At 35.9% G+C, this 15,138-nt stretch overlaps 1 protein-coding gene across 1 annotated transcript in view; it reads right to left on the bottom strand.

Annotated features, from left to right (window-relative positions):
- Positions 1–15,138, bottom strand: part of ZDHHC17 (zinc finger DHHC-type palmitoyltransferase 17) — a 92,752-nt gene that overhangs the window by 58,855 nt on the left and 18,759 nt on the right. Inside the window, exons 2-3 of the mRNA XM_005606716.4 lie at positions 11,759–11,862; positions 7,405–7,527 (exon numbers count right to left, since the gene is read on the bottom strand). Coding sequence (XP_005606773.3) covers positions 7,405–7,527; positions 11,759–11,862 — 227 coding nt within the window. The remainder of the gene's footprint in view (positions 1–7,404; positions 7,528–11,758; positions 11,863–15,138) is intronic.

Below are 15,138 nucleotides of genomic sequence, written 5' to 3'. Positions count from 1 at the left end.
TTCTGCTTTATATAAATATTTGTTAAATTGGTGCTTTTAAAGCATTATGTAATGAAAGGCCCACTGTATCATGTAAAATAGTTTGAAGTAACTAAACAAAATATTTCCAGTCTAAAATATCAGACAATAGTCTGAACACAAAGATTTAACTATTCCTAAATTGTTTCTTAAGGTACCTAGTAGACATTATATAATAATTGAAAGTGGTTTTTTGAGACCAAAGTTAAGTATAGCTCAGCCAAAGAACAGCTTTGATAGAAAATATTTTCTTAAAAATTCCAACTGGGATGTTTTTTAAAGCAATGTTATTAACTTCTCTATAGTCAATCTATCTATTCCTGAGAGTTATTTTCACTCAGATTTCAAATCCTTGCCAGGGCTATGGCAATAAGTGATTTCCAAACTAGTTCTAAAGTATAACTGTTTTTTTAACAAGGATAGGGAAACTCTTTGCTTCATGCTAAAAAAGAATAACTTCTATCATCTTTTTATTGTAAACTCCTGGATTGTACTTTTATAACATGTTATTCTTTGTAGCTTAAGACCCTTGTGAGAAGATCGTATACTACTTCTCTGTGAACTCACGCCTCCTTGCAGCACTACAAGAAAGTTATCATCGAGGAATGTTCTTGTGGGTACTAAGGACCCCTAGGTTTTCAGCAGGGACCATCAGTGAACAGGAAACACCAACAAGTATTTGAAAGATGAGAAGCAATGTCTCTAAGAGGACACCAATGTGAAGCAAACCAGAATACACCATAAACCCTGGAAAGGCTAAGGAATTAAAGGCAACTGTCACCTCCAAAGAAAGTAATAAGAAGCTGAATTGTAAACAGAAACATTGGTTGAAAGTCAATATAAGTGGCCAAAGAATTATTGTTTTCTAACTTCTATTCTCACTGACAGTGAGTATTTATTTAGCATCACAAATAGGCATTTTCATGACACGGAAGCAATCAAGCAGCAGACAGTACTAGACAAAGCATTCTTCGTGCACTGTAATGTTAAATCTTAAAATGTGACTACTCAAATTTGTAATATTATTGCAGTAATAATTCAAACTCTTAAAGTTCAGGATCATTCTTCGTTCCTAAACTTCAAACTGAATGGTGGTAATTCCCGGCTTCAGCCTCAGGCTCACGTTGATTTTCACACTCAACCATTCAGCATCTTCCAAAGGTGTGCTCAGGCACCTCTACCAGACAAGTCCAAGACTCTGGAAGCTAAACCAGAGAACCATGAGAGACACTGTACTGAAAACATCCAATTCAATGAAAGTTCACATGCTCAACAACAAGAAGCCCAGGCCCTCTCCTTGCCCAGATCAGCTGGCAGCCAGACAGATGCTCAACCCCTCCTCACAAAGAGATTAGAAGACATTTGAGAGGTTCCTTTTGCGAACGTTCCAAGTCCCACAACTTCCAATCGGCTTTGTTATGTCTCTCCTAAATATAAATAGTCAAATAAGACCAGATAATTGAGGCAAGCTTCAAATACGGAAGGAAACCAAAATAAACAGAAGCAGCCCAAAATGAACAGACCATATACAGAGAAGACAAATTTAAAAAACAAAACAAAGGGGCTGACCCAGTGGCATAATGGTTGGGTTTGCGCACTCCACTTTGGCAGCCCGGGGTTCATGGGTTCAGATCCTGGGCAGGGGCCTACACACCACTCGTCAAGCCATGCTGTAGCAGTATCCCACATACAAAGAATAGAGGAAGATTGGCACAGGCAAATCTTCCTCAAGCAAAAAAAAAGAGGAAGAAGGGCAACAGATGTTAGCTCAGGGCCAATCTTCCTCACCAAAAAACCAAAACACAAACAAAAAACACCCCAAAACAAAAACTATAATTGCTATCTTCCAAAAATAAGAGAAGATAATATACCCACGCAATAAGAACAAAATATTTTAAAAAGGTGGGGGTGGGGACAGAGATCAAGAAAGAATGCATGAAAACTGAAAATGCAAGAAATACAATTACAAATGCAAAAGAAGAATTAGAAGATAAATCAAGAAAATTTCCCAAAAATACAATAGGTATACTCAGAGATAAAAGGTACTTGGAATAAAGATAAGAAAAAGAATCAATCTGGTTGGTTCCAGTATCTGACAAATAAGAGTTCCTGAAAGAAAAAAGAGAGAGAAGGGAAGTGAGGCACTCCTGAAGGTACAATGAAGAATACTTTCTTGAGCTAAAAAGGCCAGTTTCCAGATTAAAAGTGGCCACTTAATGGCCTTAAACTGGATGTAAAATAAAAAAATAAATTTTAAAAACCACATCAACGCACAATAATGTAAACTTTCACAAAGTCAGGGATAAAGAAAAAAACTTACATGATCCCGGGGAAAAAGAATAAGCCACATACACAGTGTGTTCTCAGAAAATTCGAAGCTCCATATTTTTGATAAAGACGCCTACTCTTTAATGGAGCCTTGACCTGAAATCAAACTGAAATCAGAGACTACAAGCGCTGTCAGCTGTGGTTAATGCAGACTCTTATGGTAACAGGAGACTGTCGAAGACAAGAGCCTGAGCGAATCCTTTCTATTTTATTATATTAAAGTAAAAGCTGTGAAATACTAGTTGAAACACTTTCCTTGAAAACACTATGAATATAAACTTATCCCAGGCTAGGGTAAAAGTCTCCTTTTTTCCAAGTTACACTTTACTTTATATCTTATTGTCATCACAAAAGTGACCCACCTACTGCATTTGCAGTAAGTTCCCTTAATACGTCCTGATGGAACCTAAGTGTCAGAAGAGACACTTCTCCATGGATCGCTCACGCCCTCACGCATCTTGCTGGGTCTGTGAGAAGAGTGCAAGGCCCTGACCACTCTTTACGCGGGCCGTTTCTCAGAGCTGTGTTTCTCTCAAGCTACCCTGAGCGATGAGGCAATGTCTCCCTCGGAGACAAACAGCAGGCTTGCTTACCACTTACTGTCAAAGCACCAAATTCCCCAAGCTGCAGCACAAACCCACAGTGTGTGCTGCATCCATCTAGACCATATCATGCCACTGCCACAGGATCTAGGAAGCAAGAGGGTCCTGTATAAATGATACCCATGCTATTTGCTGTGCTATGAATAATAAAAGCTTTGTCTCTTCCTGAGTCATCTTCTGCCAGTGTCCATGAAATAGTAACACACTGTAGCTTTTAGTAGGGTGTAATTCCAGACCTGAGTAAAAATTAATCTTGAGGCTATGAATACCATTTCTTATTGAAAACTGCATTTACTCACCATGTTTTTTAGGAAAGTAATTTGCTAGACTATGTATTGTAAGAAATTAAGTTTACCCATCTGAGGATATAATATACACACAGATACTTTGAATATTAACCCACTCTCTAATTGTTGACTTTATTCTATAACCTTACTAGTTCATAAGTGGCTTGGAACAATTTGAAGGCAGGCAGCATCAAGACTTTTTGCCTGTATTTCCCACTTCAGACTTCCTTGTTTATTTTTTTTATCTTTTTTTGGCGAGGAAGACTGGTCCTGAGCTAACATCCACTGCCAATCTTCCTCGTTTTGCTTGAGGAAGATTCTCCCTGAGCTAACATCTGTGCCAATCTTCCTCTATTTTGTATGTGGGATGCCACCACAGCATGGCTTGATGAGCAGTGTGTATGTACACACCTGAGACCCGAACCAGCGAACCCCAGGCCACCAGTGCAGAGCATGCAAACTCAACCACTACACCACTGGGCTGGCCCCTTTCTTGTTTATTTTTAAACACAAGACAAATGTGAATTTTTTGATCAACAGAATGAGATCAAACATATCTCAACTGTGACACTGGAAGCAAGAAAATAATAAAGTAATACTTCAAAATTCTGAGAAAACTGTTTTTAACCTATAAGCCTATGCTCAGCCAAACAACCAATAAGGAACAAGGGCAGAAGAGAGACTGACTTCCAAATATGTACCTCCTAAGCACTCTCTTTCAGAAAGCTATCAGAAAACGTGCTCTACTAAAACCAGGCAGCAAACCAACAGAGACAAAAAACCGAGATCCAGGAAACTGAGACCAACAACGCAGCAAAAGGATTTCCCAGAATGACGTCAAAGGAAAGTCTCAAGACAATGGTTGTAATGTAGCTCTAAAGAGCAGAAAGGTAGAGAAATCAGGAATGAGTTCATCCCCCTCCTCCAAAAAAGGACTTGATAAATTATCTGGTACTGTGTGCATACAGAGGGGTTTTACAGTTCTAAGAGAACAGGAAGAATGAGGTACAATATATAGAAAATTAAATGAAAAGAATGAAGCAACTGTTACTTAAAAGTCAAAATTCTACAGGAAAGAACAGACAGATAATCACAGAACAGTTCTGGGCTTAGCAGTGAGAATTTACATGTAACGATGTAAGCTTTGCATAGTGATTCCACTAAAACTGTACCCGAGGACGGAGGAAGAAGCAGCGAGGTGATCTAGGACAGCTAGTTGTACCAAAACAGAGAGTCAAAATATGATAATTGATAAATCAAAAAACAGCATAAAAGTGGGCAATATTTATTAAAATTCAAAGTTCACCTGTCTTCTAAGAATTCTACAGAAATATACGAACAGAAGCAAAATGGTATGTGCATAAGATATTAATTATAGCACTGTTTGTAATAATAAAAATACCAGAATCAATCTACATGTCCATCAAAAGGAAATCATTAAATATGTAAATCCACAAAATATTATACAGTCATTTAAAAAAATGATGCAGCTCTATTTGTACTGACATGAAAAGTCTTGAAGACATATAAATTAAACGAAAAAGCAGAAAGGTATTTGCTATCATTTATGTAAAGAAAATAACTTTCTAGATAAAAGCAGCAGTATAAATATATAAAGTATAACAGTAAATACTGAAAAAAACAGCTCCAGTATTGAAAATAGTTACTTCTGAGGTATAGGACCCAGAAGGTGGGGAGGGACTGCTATTTCCCATTGTAAGCCTTTAAGCACTACAGTCATGTGCCACATAAAGACGTTTAGGTCAACAATGGAGGGCCTATATGGAGGGCACATATGATGGTGGTCCATAAGATTAATACCATACAGCCTAGGTGTGTAGTAGGCTATACAATCTAGGTTTGTGTAGTACACTCTATGATGTTTGCACAATGACAAAATCACCTAACAATCAAGTTCTCAGAATGTAAGTCTTTCGTTAAGCAACACATGACTGTAGTTGATTTTCAAATTGTTTATGTACTATTTTGATTGAAATAATATTAACTGAAAAAATTACAAAGGCTGCAGAAGGCTAGATAATTTGAACCCTCCTATTAAAGAAAACTGAAAAGGCTCAATGAAATATAAGAAACAATTCCTAAAAAGCAAAGCCAAAGAAGATTAAGAGCATTTACCTGGCCAAGATTCAGGAGAGGGTTAAAACCCAAAGGAGTTAGAAAACCACTTGGGCACCAACTGCCCTAGAGACTATTTGCTGATGCAGAAGAGTGTCCAAGAGACGAGGTAAGCAGACAAAAGTACAATAAGGGTTGAGACCCTAACAAGCTGCGCCATAGAAGTAATGAAGAACCAGAAGTAAATCTGGCTCTAGCGTGGACTTCAGCTGAGTGATCCAGAAAATCTAAAGCTATGAAATTGAATCAAAGTTGGGCCGAGCAGAAGCAAATGAAAATCTTTTCATCTTAGGCTTCAAATCATTAAAAAAATGAATAATTTTTCCAATACAATGTCTAGCACATATTCAAAGAAAATCAGCCATGCAAAGGAACAACATAACAGATACAGACCCACGCAGACTCCAAAGGCTGTCTTCTCAGAAACAGATTTTAAAATAATTATATTTACTATGGTCACATATATAAGAAAAGCTGAAAATTTCAGCAATAAGTGACTTAAGTAATACAGGTTTAAAAAAATAAGAATTCTAAAACTAAAAAATAAAATTATGAATGCACTGAACAGATTTATTAGCAGATTATACATAAATAGAAAATAAATTAACTGGAAGATAGGTCAAAATAAGTTTCCAGAAGGAAGCAGACAAAAGGATAGTACACACAGAAGAGGATAAAAGACACAGAGTACACAATAAAAACATCAAACATAGGTTTAACTGGAGTTCCAGAAGGAGAGCAAGAGAATAGGGTACAAGCAATATTTGAAGAACTAATGGCTGAGATTTTTCCAGAACTGATGAAAACATCAATCTACAGAATCAAGAATTCCTTGCATTCTCATTCAAGGCAAATAAAAAGAAATCCACACCTAGATACATCATCATGAAACAGGAGAAAACCAGAAACAAAGAAAGACTTTTAAAGCAACCAGAAAAGGAAAAAACAAAAGGCCTTCAAAAGCACAATACTTAGACTGATTTCTCAACAGTAATGGAAGCCAGAAAAGAGTAGAATGATATTTTCAATGGGTAAAAAAGACAAAAATGCAACAAAAATTGCCAACCTAGATTTCTATACCATGAGAAAATTTCGTTCACAAATGAGGATGAAATTAAAACATTTTCCAACAAACAAAAACAGAATTAGACATCAGGAGACCCATACTGAAGGCAGAAGGAAGGTTAGAGATACAAGAAGGAAAAAAAGGAACAAAGAAAATGGAAATGTCTGTGGAAGCAAGTGATCCATGGGCTCAATACTTTAGTCACCACTTGCGTAGTCTTTCTTCAGCACTCTATGGGCAGCTTCTTTTACCTGGCATTAATATCCTATTTGTCTCTAGATTCTGTGCTGTCCTTAATTGCACATCAGCAAGCAGTTCATTTCAGATTCATGTCTTTATCTAAAGATCTCATGTCCAAATTGTTAGAGACTACTGAACCAGATTTACTAAGACTTCCTATCATCCCGACTCTTGCTTTTCAAACTCCCTCTTATTAATACTAAATGAGCAAATTAACAATAAGGAATAAAATTCATTTACACTTAGTATGTAAAGTATTCATCACTTATGCTGGCATGAATAGTTAAATCAGATTATTATTACCTATTATCTTTGTAACCCCTCTCTTCCCTTTTGTAGCTTTTCCCTTAGAACTCATGTTTAGAATGTGAGCTGCAAGTCAGACCACCTGAGTTAAGTCCTGAGCCCAACTTTTATTAGCTGTACGTCATGGGTACATAATGTCTTCAGGCTTCACTTTCCACAGCAGCAGCACAGCAGTAATTGTTATTTTTCACACAGAGTTATTTCAAGAATTAAGATGAAAGGAAATATACATGGAAAGCACTCAGTACAGTACCTGGCACATAAGCATTCAATATACACTAAAAACAGATTTCTTCAGGAAAAAAGGTACACAGAATACACACTTTAAAAGGTATGAATTTTAGAAATTATTAATTTTTATAATTATTTTTAATAATTTTATAATAATAACTAATTACTTAAAAACAGAGAAAACACATACTTGACTAAATCTATTCTGTTATTGATGGCAGCCCAATGGAGGAGGGTAACATTTTCCTTGTCTGGTTGCCGTACATCATAACCTGCTTCCACCAATTCTCGGCAGCGTTCATATATTCCATATCTTGACAAGAAAGAAAAGAGAGGCGATTGTTACTACTTTTGACAAGAAATTTAAAGCTCAAAATAACATTTCCAGAAGGAAAAAATGCTCCGTTTTGATACATGGAAATCAAAATGGATTTCTCAACATAAAATGTCACTTTAAAATATCAATATTCCAACAGTTTTTACTAATCCATTTTACCGTTTTAAATGTCTCATGTATAAGAATGCACTATCTCATTAAGTAGAAGGGAAAATGACACTAGAAATAAAAAGTCTATCAGTCGCTTATTTTTGTTAGTATCACCACTTATTCCACAAAACACTTAAGGCAGTTTATAAAAATACATCTAATTATGTTAAAACATACTAAATCGTAAAAAAGCAGTAACAAAGAGCATACCAATGATTTAGAAGAACATCAAGAAAGGACATTTTATAAGCCTCAGGTTTCTTTATTTACAAATTCAACTTTGATATTCCTGAAAGCAAATAAAAAGAATGCGTGGGGCTGGGAAGAGGGGTGGGTGGGGAGGAGTCCTGTGCGTTCAAGCCCACTGGGAGCATTTAGGAAAGACGCTGCTATTTGATAAAGAGGAGAGGTGCATGCGGAGAGCCCGATCCCTCCCTCCCTGTCTGCCCTTGGTCCTTGTGTGGCAGCATACTTTTGTTGTTGTTGTTGTTGTTATTGAGGAAGATTAGCCCTGAGCTAAGATCTGTTGCCAATCTTCCTTTTTTTTTTTTTTTTTTTTTGTTTTTTCGCTTGAGGAAGACTAGCCCTGAGCTAAGATCTGTTGCCAATCTTCCTTTTTTTTGTTTGTTTTTTTGCTTGAGGAAGATTAGCCCTGAGCTAAGATCTGTGCCAATCTTCCTCCACTTTATATGTGGGTTGCTGTCACAGCATGGCTGACGAGTGGTGTAGGTCTGTACCCAAGATCAGAACCTGCGAACCTGGACCACTGAAGTGGAGTGCACAGAACTTAACCACTATGCCACAAGGCTGGCCCCCAGCATAATATTTTTTAAACTTTTTATTACAGAAATTTTGAAGCATAAGCAAAAGTAAAGAGAATAGTATGATAAATCACTAAGAATCCATCATGGAGCCTCAGGAACCATCAATTTTATCCTAGACAAAATATTGGGTCCTTGGAAATATGAGACACAAAAACAAACTTAAATGAGCTTTGACCATATTTGTAATTTGTTAGAGTGGTCTCCAAAATGGGGAAGGCACACTGCAGGGTGAGGCTGGGGGAAGGGTGGCACAATATTGGGACACTAGAAGCAAATATTAAAACTTCTACCTATATTCATGTGTTAGCTAATAGAGAAAGAAATTAAGCTTCATTAATATTTAATACAGCCTTCACACTGCTGCCCTTACCAGCTCTGTACACACACACATGCACAAGGTAATCAACCTAAGAGAAGGGCAAGAGTTCCACAATGGACAGGCGATGACAGTGGTACCTTCAGTTCTTTTCTTTTTCAGGAAATTCTTTACATGTGCCCAATAAGTGAACTAGGCATATTACCTTAATGAGTAGAATCTACCTTGCACTTTGAATAAGTGACCATGAAAATCTTTTTAACCACACAGATGTTTCAAATTTGCTGGCTTCTCAGGAGAGGTGGGGGGAGGGGGGTTAGTGATGGCAAATGACTGAGTAGTATGCTATCAACTATACGCTCTTAAGAAGGGTAAAGATATTTAGTCTGTCCCCCTTCAAGGCAAAGGAGATTTTTCAGACACAGTGAGAAAGTAAGTACTTTTATTTCAGAAAAATACCTGCTCTAAAGAGAGTATTTTTTAAAAAATATGTTTGTAAATGTTTCCATCATTATATAATATAGTTTCTGAAAGATCTAAATACATTACCTATAAAAACCTTCTCATGTGGACACACTAAAAAATTTTGAAACAATTTTCTAACATGTGTGAACCCATTTGTTGTAATTACTAAAACGTCAAAACCTGATTAGTTTGCAAGAACTGTCATCAGAAAATGGATATTTACAAGGTAAAATTCAGTAAAATCTTTGCTTCAAGTAATTACTGTGACTTAGTAAATACAGCATACATTGTAACTTTCCTATTAGGGAATTATGTATCTTTGTGAGGTTAACGTTTTTCAGCAAAACAAACAAATCATTAAGACAAAGTATCCAAATAAAATAATTTAGGATCAGATTTCCATATGGTTGCAGCATAAAATATTAAACCATCTAAAATAATAATGAGGAAGCACATTTAATTATACTACTCTCACTGTAAATAAGATTAATGAGAGGCATTAAAGACCTAAAAGTTAATCTACAAATTCAATGAAATTCTAATTAAAATCCCAAATGAATATCTCACGAACTGATCCCAAGTAGAACCCTAAAATTCATTTATGAGAGTAAAAGGCCAAGAACAGCATAGACAATGCTGACAATTAAGAAATAACTAAAAAGCTGTGGTACTATATAAAATAAAACAAACTGAAGAGAAAACAGTATTTAGAAATGGACTACAGAGTGACATCAGCATCATGGGGGAATATGACATCCATCATTTTGTCCTCCTCCAACAATATTCAGCATCTATCCACAAACAAAAGTGTCTCTGCGGCAGCTGTGGGATCAAGCACCATATTCCAAGGGAGCTGTGGGGGCAGCTCACATAAAAGAACTAGAACACATATCCTAGTTGGGATATACAACCATGTACTTGGGGCTTTGGCGAGGGGGTAAAAAAAGAGGAAGATCAGCAACAGATGTTAGCTCAGGGCAAATCTTTCTCTGGAGAAAAAGAAAAGTTTTTTTTTTTCCTCTTAAGAGGAAAGATGCTGGAGTATACTTGCTGATAGAAGTGATGCATTAGGGTGAGGGAGATTAATGACAAAGGAGAGAAAGGAAATATCAAAAGGAGTAAAACCTCAAAAGGGAAAAATGAAAGTCAGGCAGTGTAATTTGTTTGCTAAATACAGTTGGCACAATGTGCTTTGATTTTCGACATAACATTCAAAAAGGTAGGGTGACGTCAGTGGGCTAAGGACCTCTGAAAGTTTGCCTCTCCACAAAAGTAATGAAAAAACTGAAAAAAACTGTCAGAATTAACTTTTTCAGACCTCTGGAAATTAGCAGAAGGCTTTCAGCAATCTAAGGAACATTTAGTCAAAATATCAGCTGAATTTCAGTTAGAATACTGAACTGCGCAGTGTTTTAATATATCATAGCCCCATCCTCTGCATCCAGTATCCTTGAAAAATAAGTGTGTATTCCTGGTACTGGTGCCAGAGTGAGCAGAACCAGGATGGAATTCTTTCAAAGCCTCATGCCCAAAGAGGAGTCATTATTTGACCTGTCTGGTGGTTCCCCAGAAGAGTTCACTTGAAAGGCTTATCTATCTGACCTCACCCAAATTCAATTAAAAGCTTTCCTGGGGAGTGTTTGCTGAATATCTTAACATCACTGTTGCTTCAGAGGATGGATAACAGTTGGAACAAACAACAGAAAAACCCAAAAGCTTAAAACCAAAAGCTGAGGAATCCATAGGGGTTTTGAAAAGCTTGGATATATTCTTGGGAATCTAGAAGACCATGCACACGTGTAAGGTGGTGGCACATGTTCAACAAAGACCTGAGAAGGCCCTAAGCTCTCGCCTGACTGACCTCGAGGTTCTGTGTAAGCAGAAAGTGAAGGCTAAGGCAGAGCTGTAAGCTGTCAGTGTTGAGTGGCCCAACATTCACAGAGACCCTTAGCAAAGATCAAGACTCACCGGTTCCAGGGATTTAAGAAGTCTCTATCCAATCATCAGCTGACCACTAACTAACCGAGTAGAGATTTCAGTGGCCACACATGACAAAGATACAGACTTTACAGAATTAGTTTAGAAATGTCACAAACAACAAACAACCCTGGAAGAACCTGGTATCCAGAATTGTCACATTATATTATTTGAACAGTTTTCAACAAAAAATTACAAGACAGGCAAAGGAACAAGAAAGTATAACCCATAAGGGGGTAGAGGAGAAGCAATTAATAGAAACTGTCCCTAAGGAATCCCAGACATCACAAAGACTTTAAATTAGCTATTTTAAATTTGTACAAAGAACTAAATGAAACCATGTCTAAAAACCTACATATGAAAAGAGTATCTCACAGACATTGTTATAGAGGATATCAACAAAGAGAAAGAAACTGTGTTCATATTTCACTTAAAATACAGATGTCAAAGAAGAAAACTATAACAAAAAACTTACTGTGTAGCCTTGACTATGTCCCATGTGCTGTAATCATCAATATGAGTTTTCCGTCCAAGAGGTTCACCATATCCATGGTTATAATGGCTTTGGGGTTTGATTTCCTGTTAAAGAGAAAATCACAGAGCCAAGAATTGAGAAAAGACATGCAGGAAACATTTCAATATTTTACTACTGCTTTTGTGCTGTTTTGAGAACGCTCATTATTGAAATGATTAAGTTTTACCTTATTCTGAAGTCTGTTAGAAAAAAAGCATGTTCAAATAGCTCTACCTTAGTACACACTCTCAAAACAGAAAAGCTGCAAGACTAGAAATTATTGAAAAACTGGTAACTGAAATTCATCTTTAGCTCCATAGAACTCTCTTACTTCTTCATCAAATCAACTCTCATTTCCTCAGACCAATTTTTCTATTATTCCGCATAATCCCTAGCTCTAATACTCTACTTTAAAACATTCATCACATGCCAAACCAACTCTCAGATCCTAAAGAAAGGAAACCAGAGAGATGATTGTCCTATTCTTCTCAGCCGTTATCGTTCCTTATCCTCCTCCATGCTGACAGCTTGCTGAGCATCTACCCTTGGGTGAAGAAAGAACACCGAGGCAGCTCTCATAAAATACGAACCCACTTGAGAAGTTCTAAAAACGTCACCCTTAAGGAAACGAATTTTTAACATAAAAATTTAATCAAGAGTTTTACAAAATATTACATCAATTCAAAGGTTACATGCTGTGTGCAATTTTCTATTTAAAATACAAAACTTGCTGTGCATAGTCAGCTAAGATACAATTATGTTCCTTTTATATAAAAACAGAAAAATTGAGTATGTCTGGTTCTGATATTATCCATTCAAATTTCTATGATTATCTTTCCCTCATACACACTCGCACACACAAAAGTAAATATAAATAAAAGGATACGTCATAACAAGATATTGGAAAGAATTCAATCCTTAGAACAATCCATGCTCTCTTGGCCACTGATATTTAATAATACAAATTTTAATGGAGGAAAAAGGCTATTATCTTTAGATTAGCCATTCAGTTTGTGTGAGAATTCCAAAACTAATTTGTTTGAGCTATAAATTTAGAAGACTATCAATCTGAGTATTTTCAATGAAGGGAATTAAAAAGTTTCACAAAAGCAAATTCTGCTTAGTATATATAACATTTCAGCAGATAAATGCTTAGTTCCTTATGAAAATGGTACAGCCAATATTAAAATACCACAGTAATGATTATAAATCCACTTAGCAGAAGAAAGAAAATAGACATCAATTTTAAGCTGAGACTCACAACATACATACTGCATATACTTTACTAAGCGACTTTCTAAGAGATTGTTCCCAGACTCCTTTAAAATATACTCAGTTAAATTTCAACAAGAGGTATAATATTTTAGATATGTGCAATATTCTGAGTAACTAATAAGCAAAATACATAAAACTTCCCTATTTAATTTTTTAAAACCTAGTTTCTATTTAATTTGTCCACTGAATTCCAGGTCTCAACTTCTCTATGCTCTACACTCAGTGGAGCGAAGTGAAGAAAGACACTTCTCAGACCAGTAGCACTTCTTTCTTTCTAAATGTTCTTTTCTAATTTTATTCTCCCCTACCACAAGGAAAATAATTTTTTAAACTTTGACTCTGACTTTTATAGGGCTATAAGACACCTTAAGGAAAATAAAAACCTGGTTACGGTTTACAAGCAGAACAGAATAACATATCTGACAGAACCTGTATTGAGAGCCTGCTATGCATAAAGCACTCTACAATGTACTGAGACTCCAAGCCAGACCAGAGCGAGGCCAGGGCAAAGTTTAAGGAGGTGCCAAAAATCTCAGTAATGAAGATAAAAAAATATTTTAATGGATTATCTTCTAAAAATCAAAACCAATACAAAAAAATCCCAAATATCACCATTTTAACTACAGACAGCATCAGTATGGCTGATTTTTCCTTTGCACCAGGCTCCAGTGGGGCTCAGAGCAGCACTGCAAACATGTACCAAATACGGTCTCCTGCCCTCAAGGACCTGACAAACCAGAGCAGAAGAACAAAGTAGACAAGAAACAGAAGTCAAATATTAGAAGCGAGAGCTTTCCAATAATACATTAAAATCTAAATAAAGACAATATACCGTCCACAAAGTAATAACATAACTTTATAAGCTCTTTCAATTTGAAAATCTGCTAGGGCAAATTGCTCTTCTAAGGACAAATACATTGCTTTTACAGGCAAATAATGAATATTCACAAAATAAAAAGTAAGTCTCTCTTTAAGGCTTACCATTGCACTGCTTTCATATGACTTTAATTTTATTTTTACCCCCAGAGTCTTCACTTACTGTACATGATGATTAAATTGTATTCTCAGTTTCTCTACAGTCCATTTTGTTTCACTAACACTGCCAAATGTGACCTCTCAAATGTACTAGAAATTGGACCTTTTTTTCCTGTAACATTTTAAAATTAAACCTATACTAGTATCTAGTTTATCCCATCTCCAAGGATTGTTTCTTTGTTTTTACTTTTTAGTAAAAGAAGTCTGATCTTTTAAAAGATGGATTTACATAGAGTGATTCTAGAGAGGAGGAGTTACTCCCACTAAAAGGTAGAAGAAACGGTGTAAGGAAATCGCTGATCTGTTTTATCTGATCTTGTTACCAAAAGAAAAAGAATTTATAATATGAAAATTTTTCTCACTTTTAAACAGATTGGAAACTGAGTCATCTCTAGAACTAGTAAGCTGTCAATGTGACAAACGACAATAGTCTCTGTCAAGATCACCATCACTACCACTAGGCTTAGGAATAATAACTGTAATTTGTAAACTTTAAAAACAAAAAATGTAAAAAATACTGTGTTGATATAAATAAGTATATCTTATAAATGTATAGATATTAAATTTTTTATTACAAAGTTACTATCATAACAGATACATTTTCAACATACAAATATTTAATTAATGACACTCTTTAAAATTCTATCATTTTCCCTTGATTTTAATGGGAACCAAGAAGCAATTTAATTGATACTTCTACCAAGAAAAGTAATACTAATTTAAAAATATATACATACGTCATTGTAACTTTTAAGAATGCAGTAGTCATGCATCACTGAACATTTCAGTCAACAATGGACTGCATATACAACAGTGGTCCCATCAGATTAGTACCATATAGGCTAGGTGTATAGGAGGCTATACCATCTAGGTCCGTGTAAGTACACTCAAGGATGCTGACCACAAAATCACCTATCGACGCATTTCTCAGAATGTATCCCCACCATTAAGCAATGCATGACTGTAATTCCTTTAGAAGTAGCTTGGTGTAATAGAAGAAGTCCCAGACTGAGAGGCTATTGAATTGAAAG

Source organism: Equus caballus, chromosome 28, assembly GCF_041296265.1.
Source record: "Equus caballus isolate H_3958 breed thoroughbred chromosome 28, TB-T2T, whole genome shotgun sequence".
Taxonomy (NCBI): domain Eukaryota; kingdom Metazoa; phylum Chordata; class Mammalia; order Perissodactyla; family Equidae; genus Equus; species Equus caballus.
This window is presented reverse-complemented; position numbering and strand designations above follow the sequence as displayed.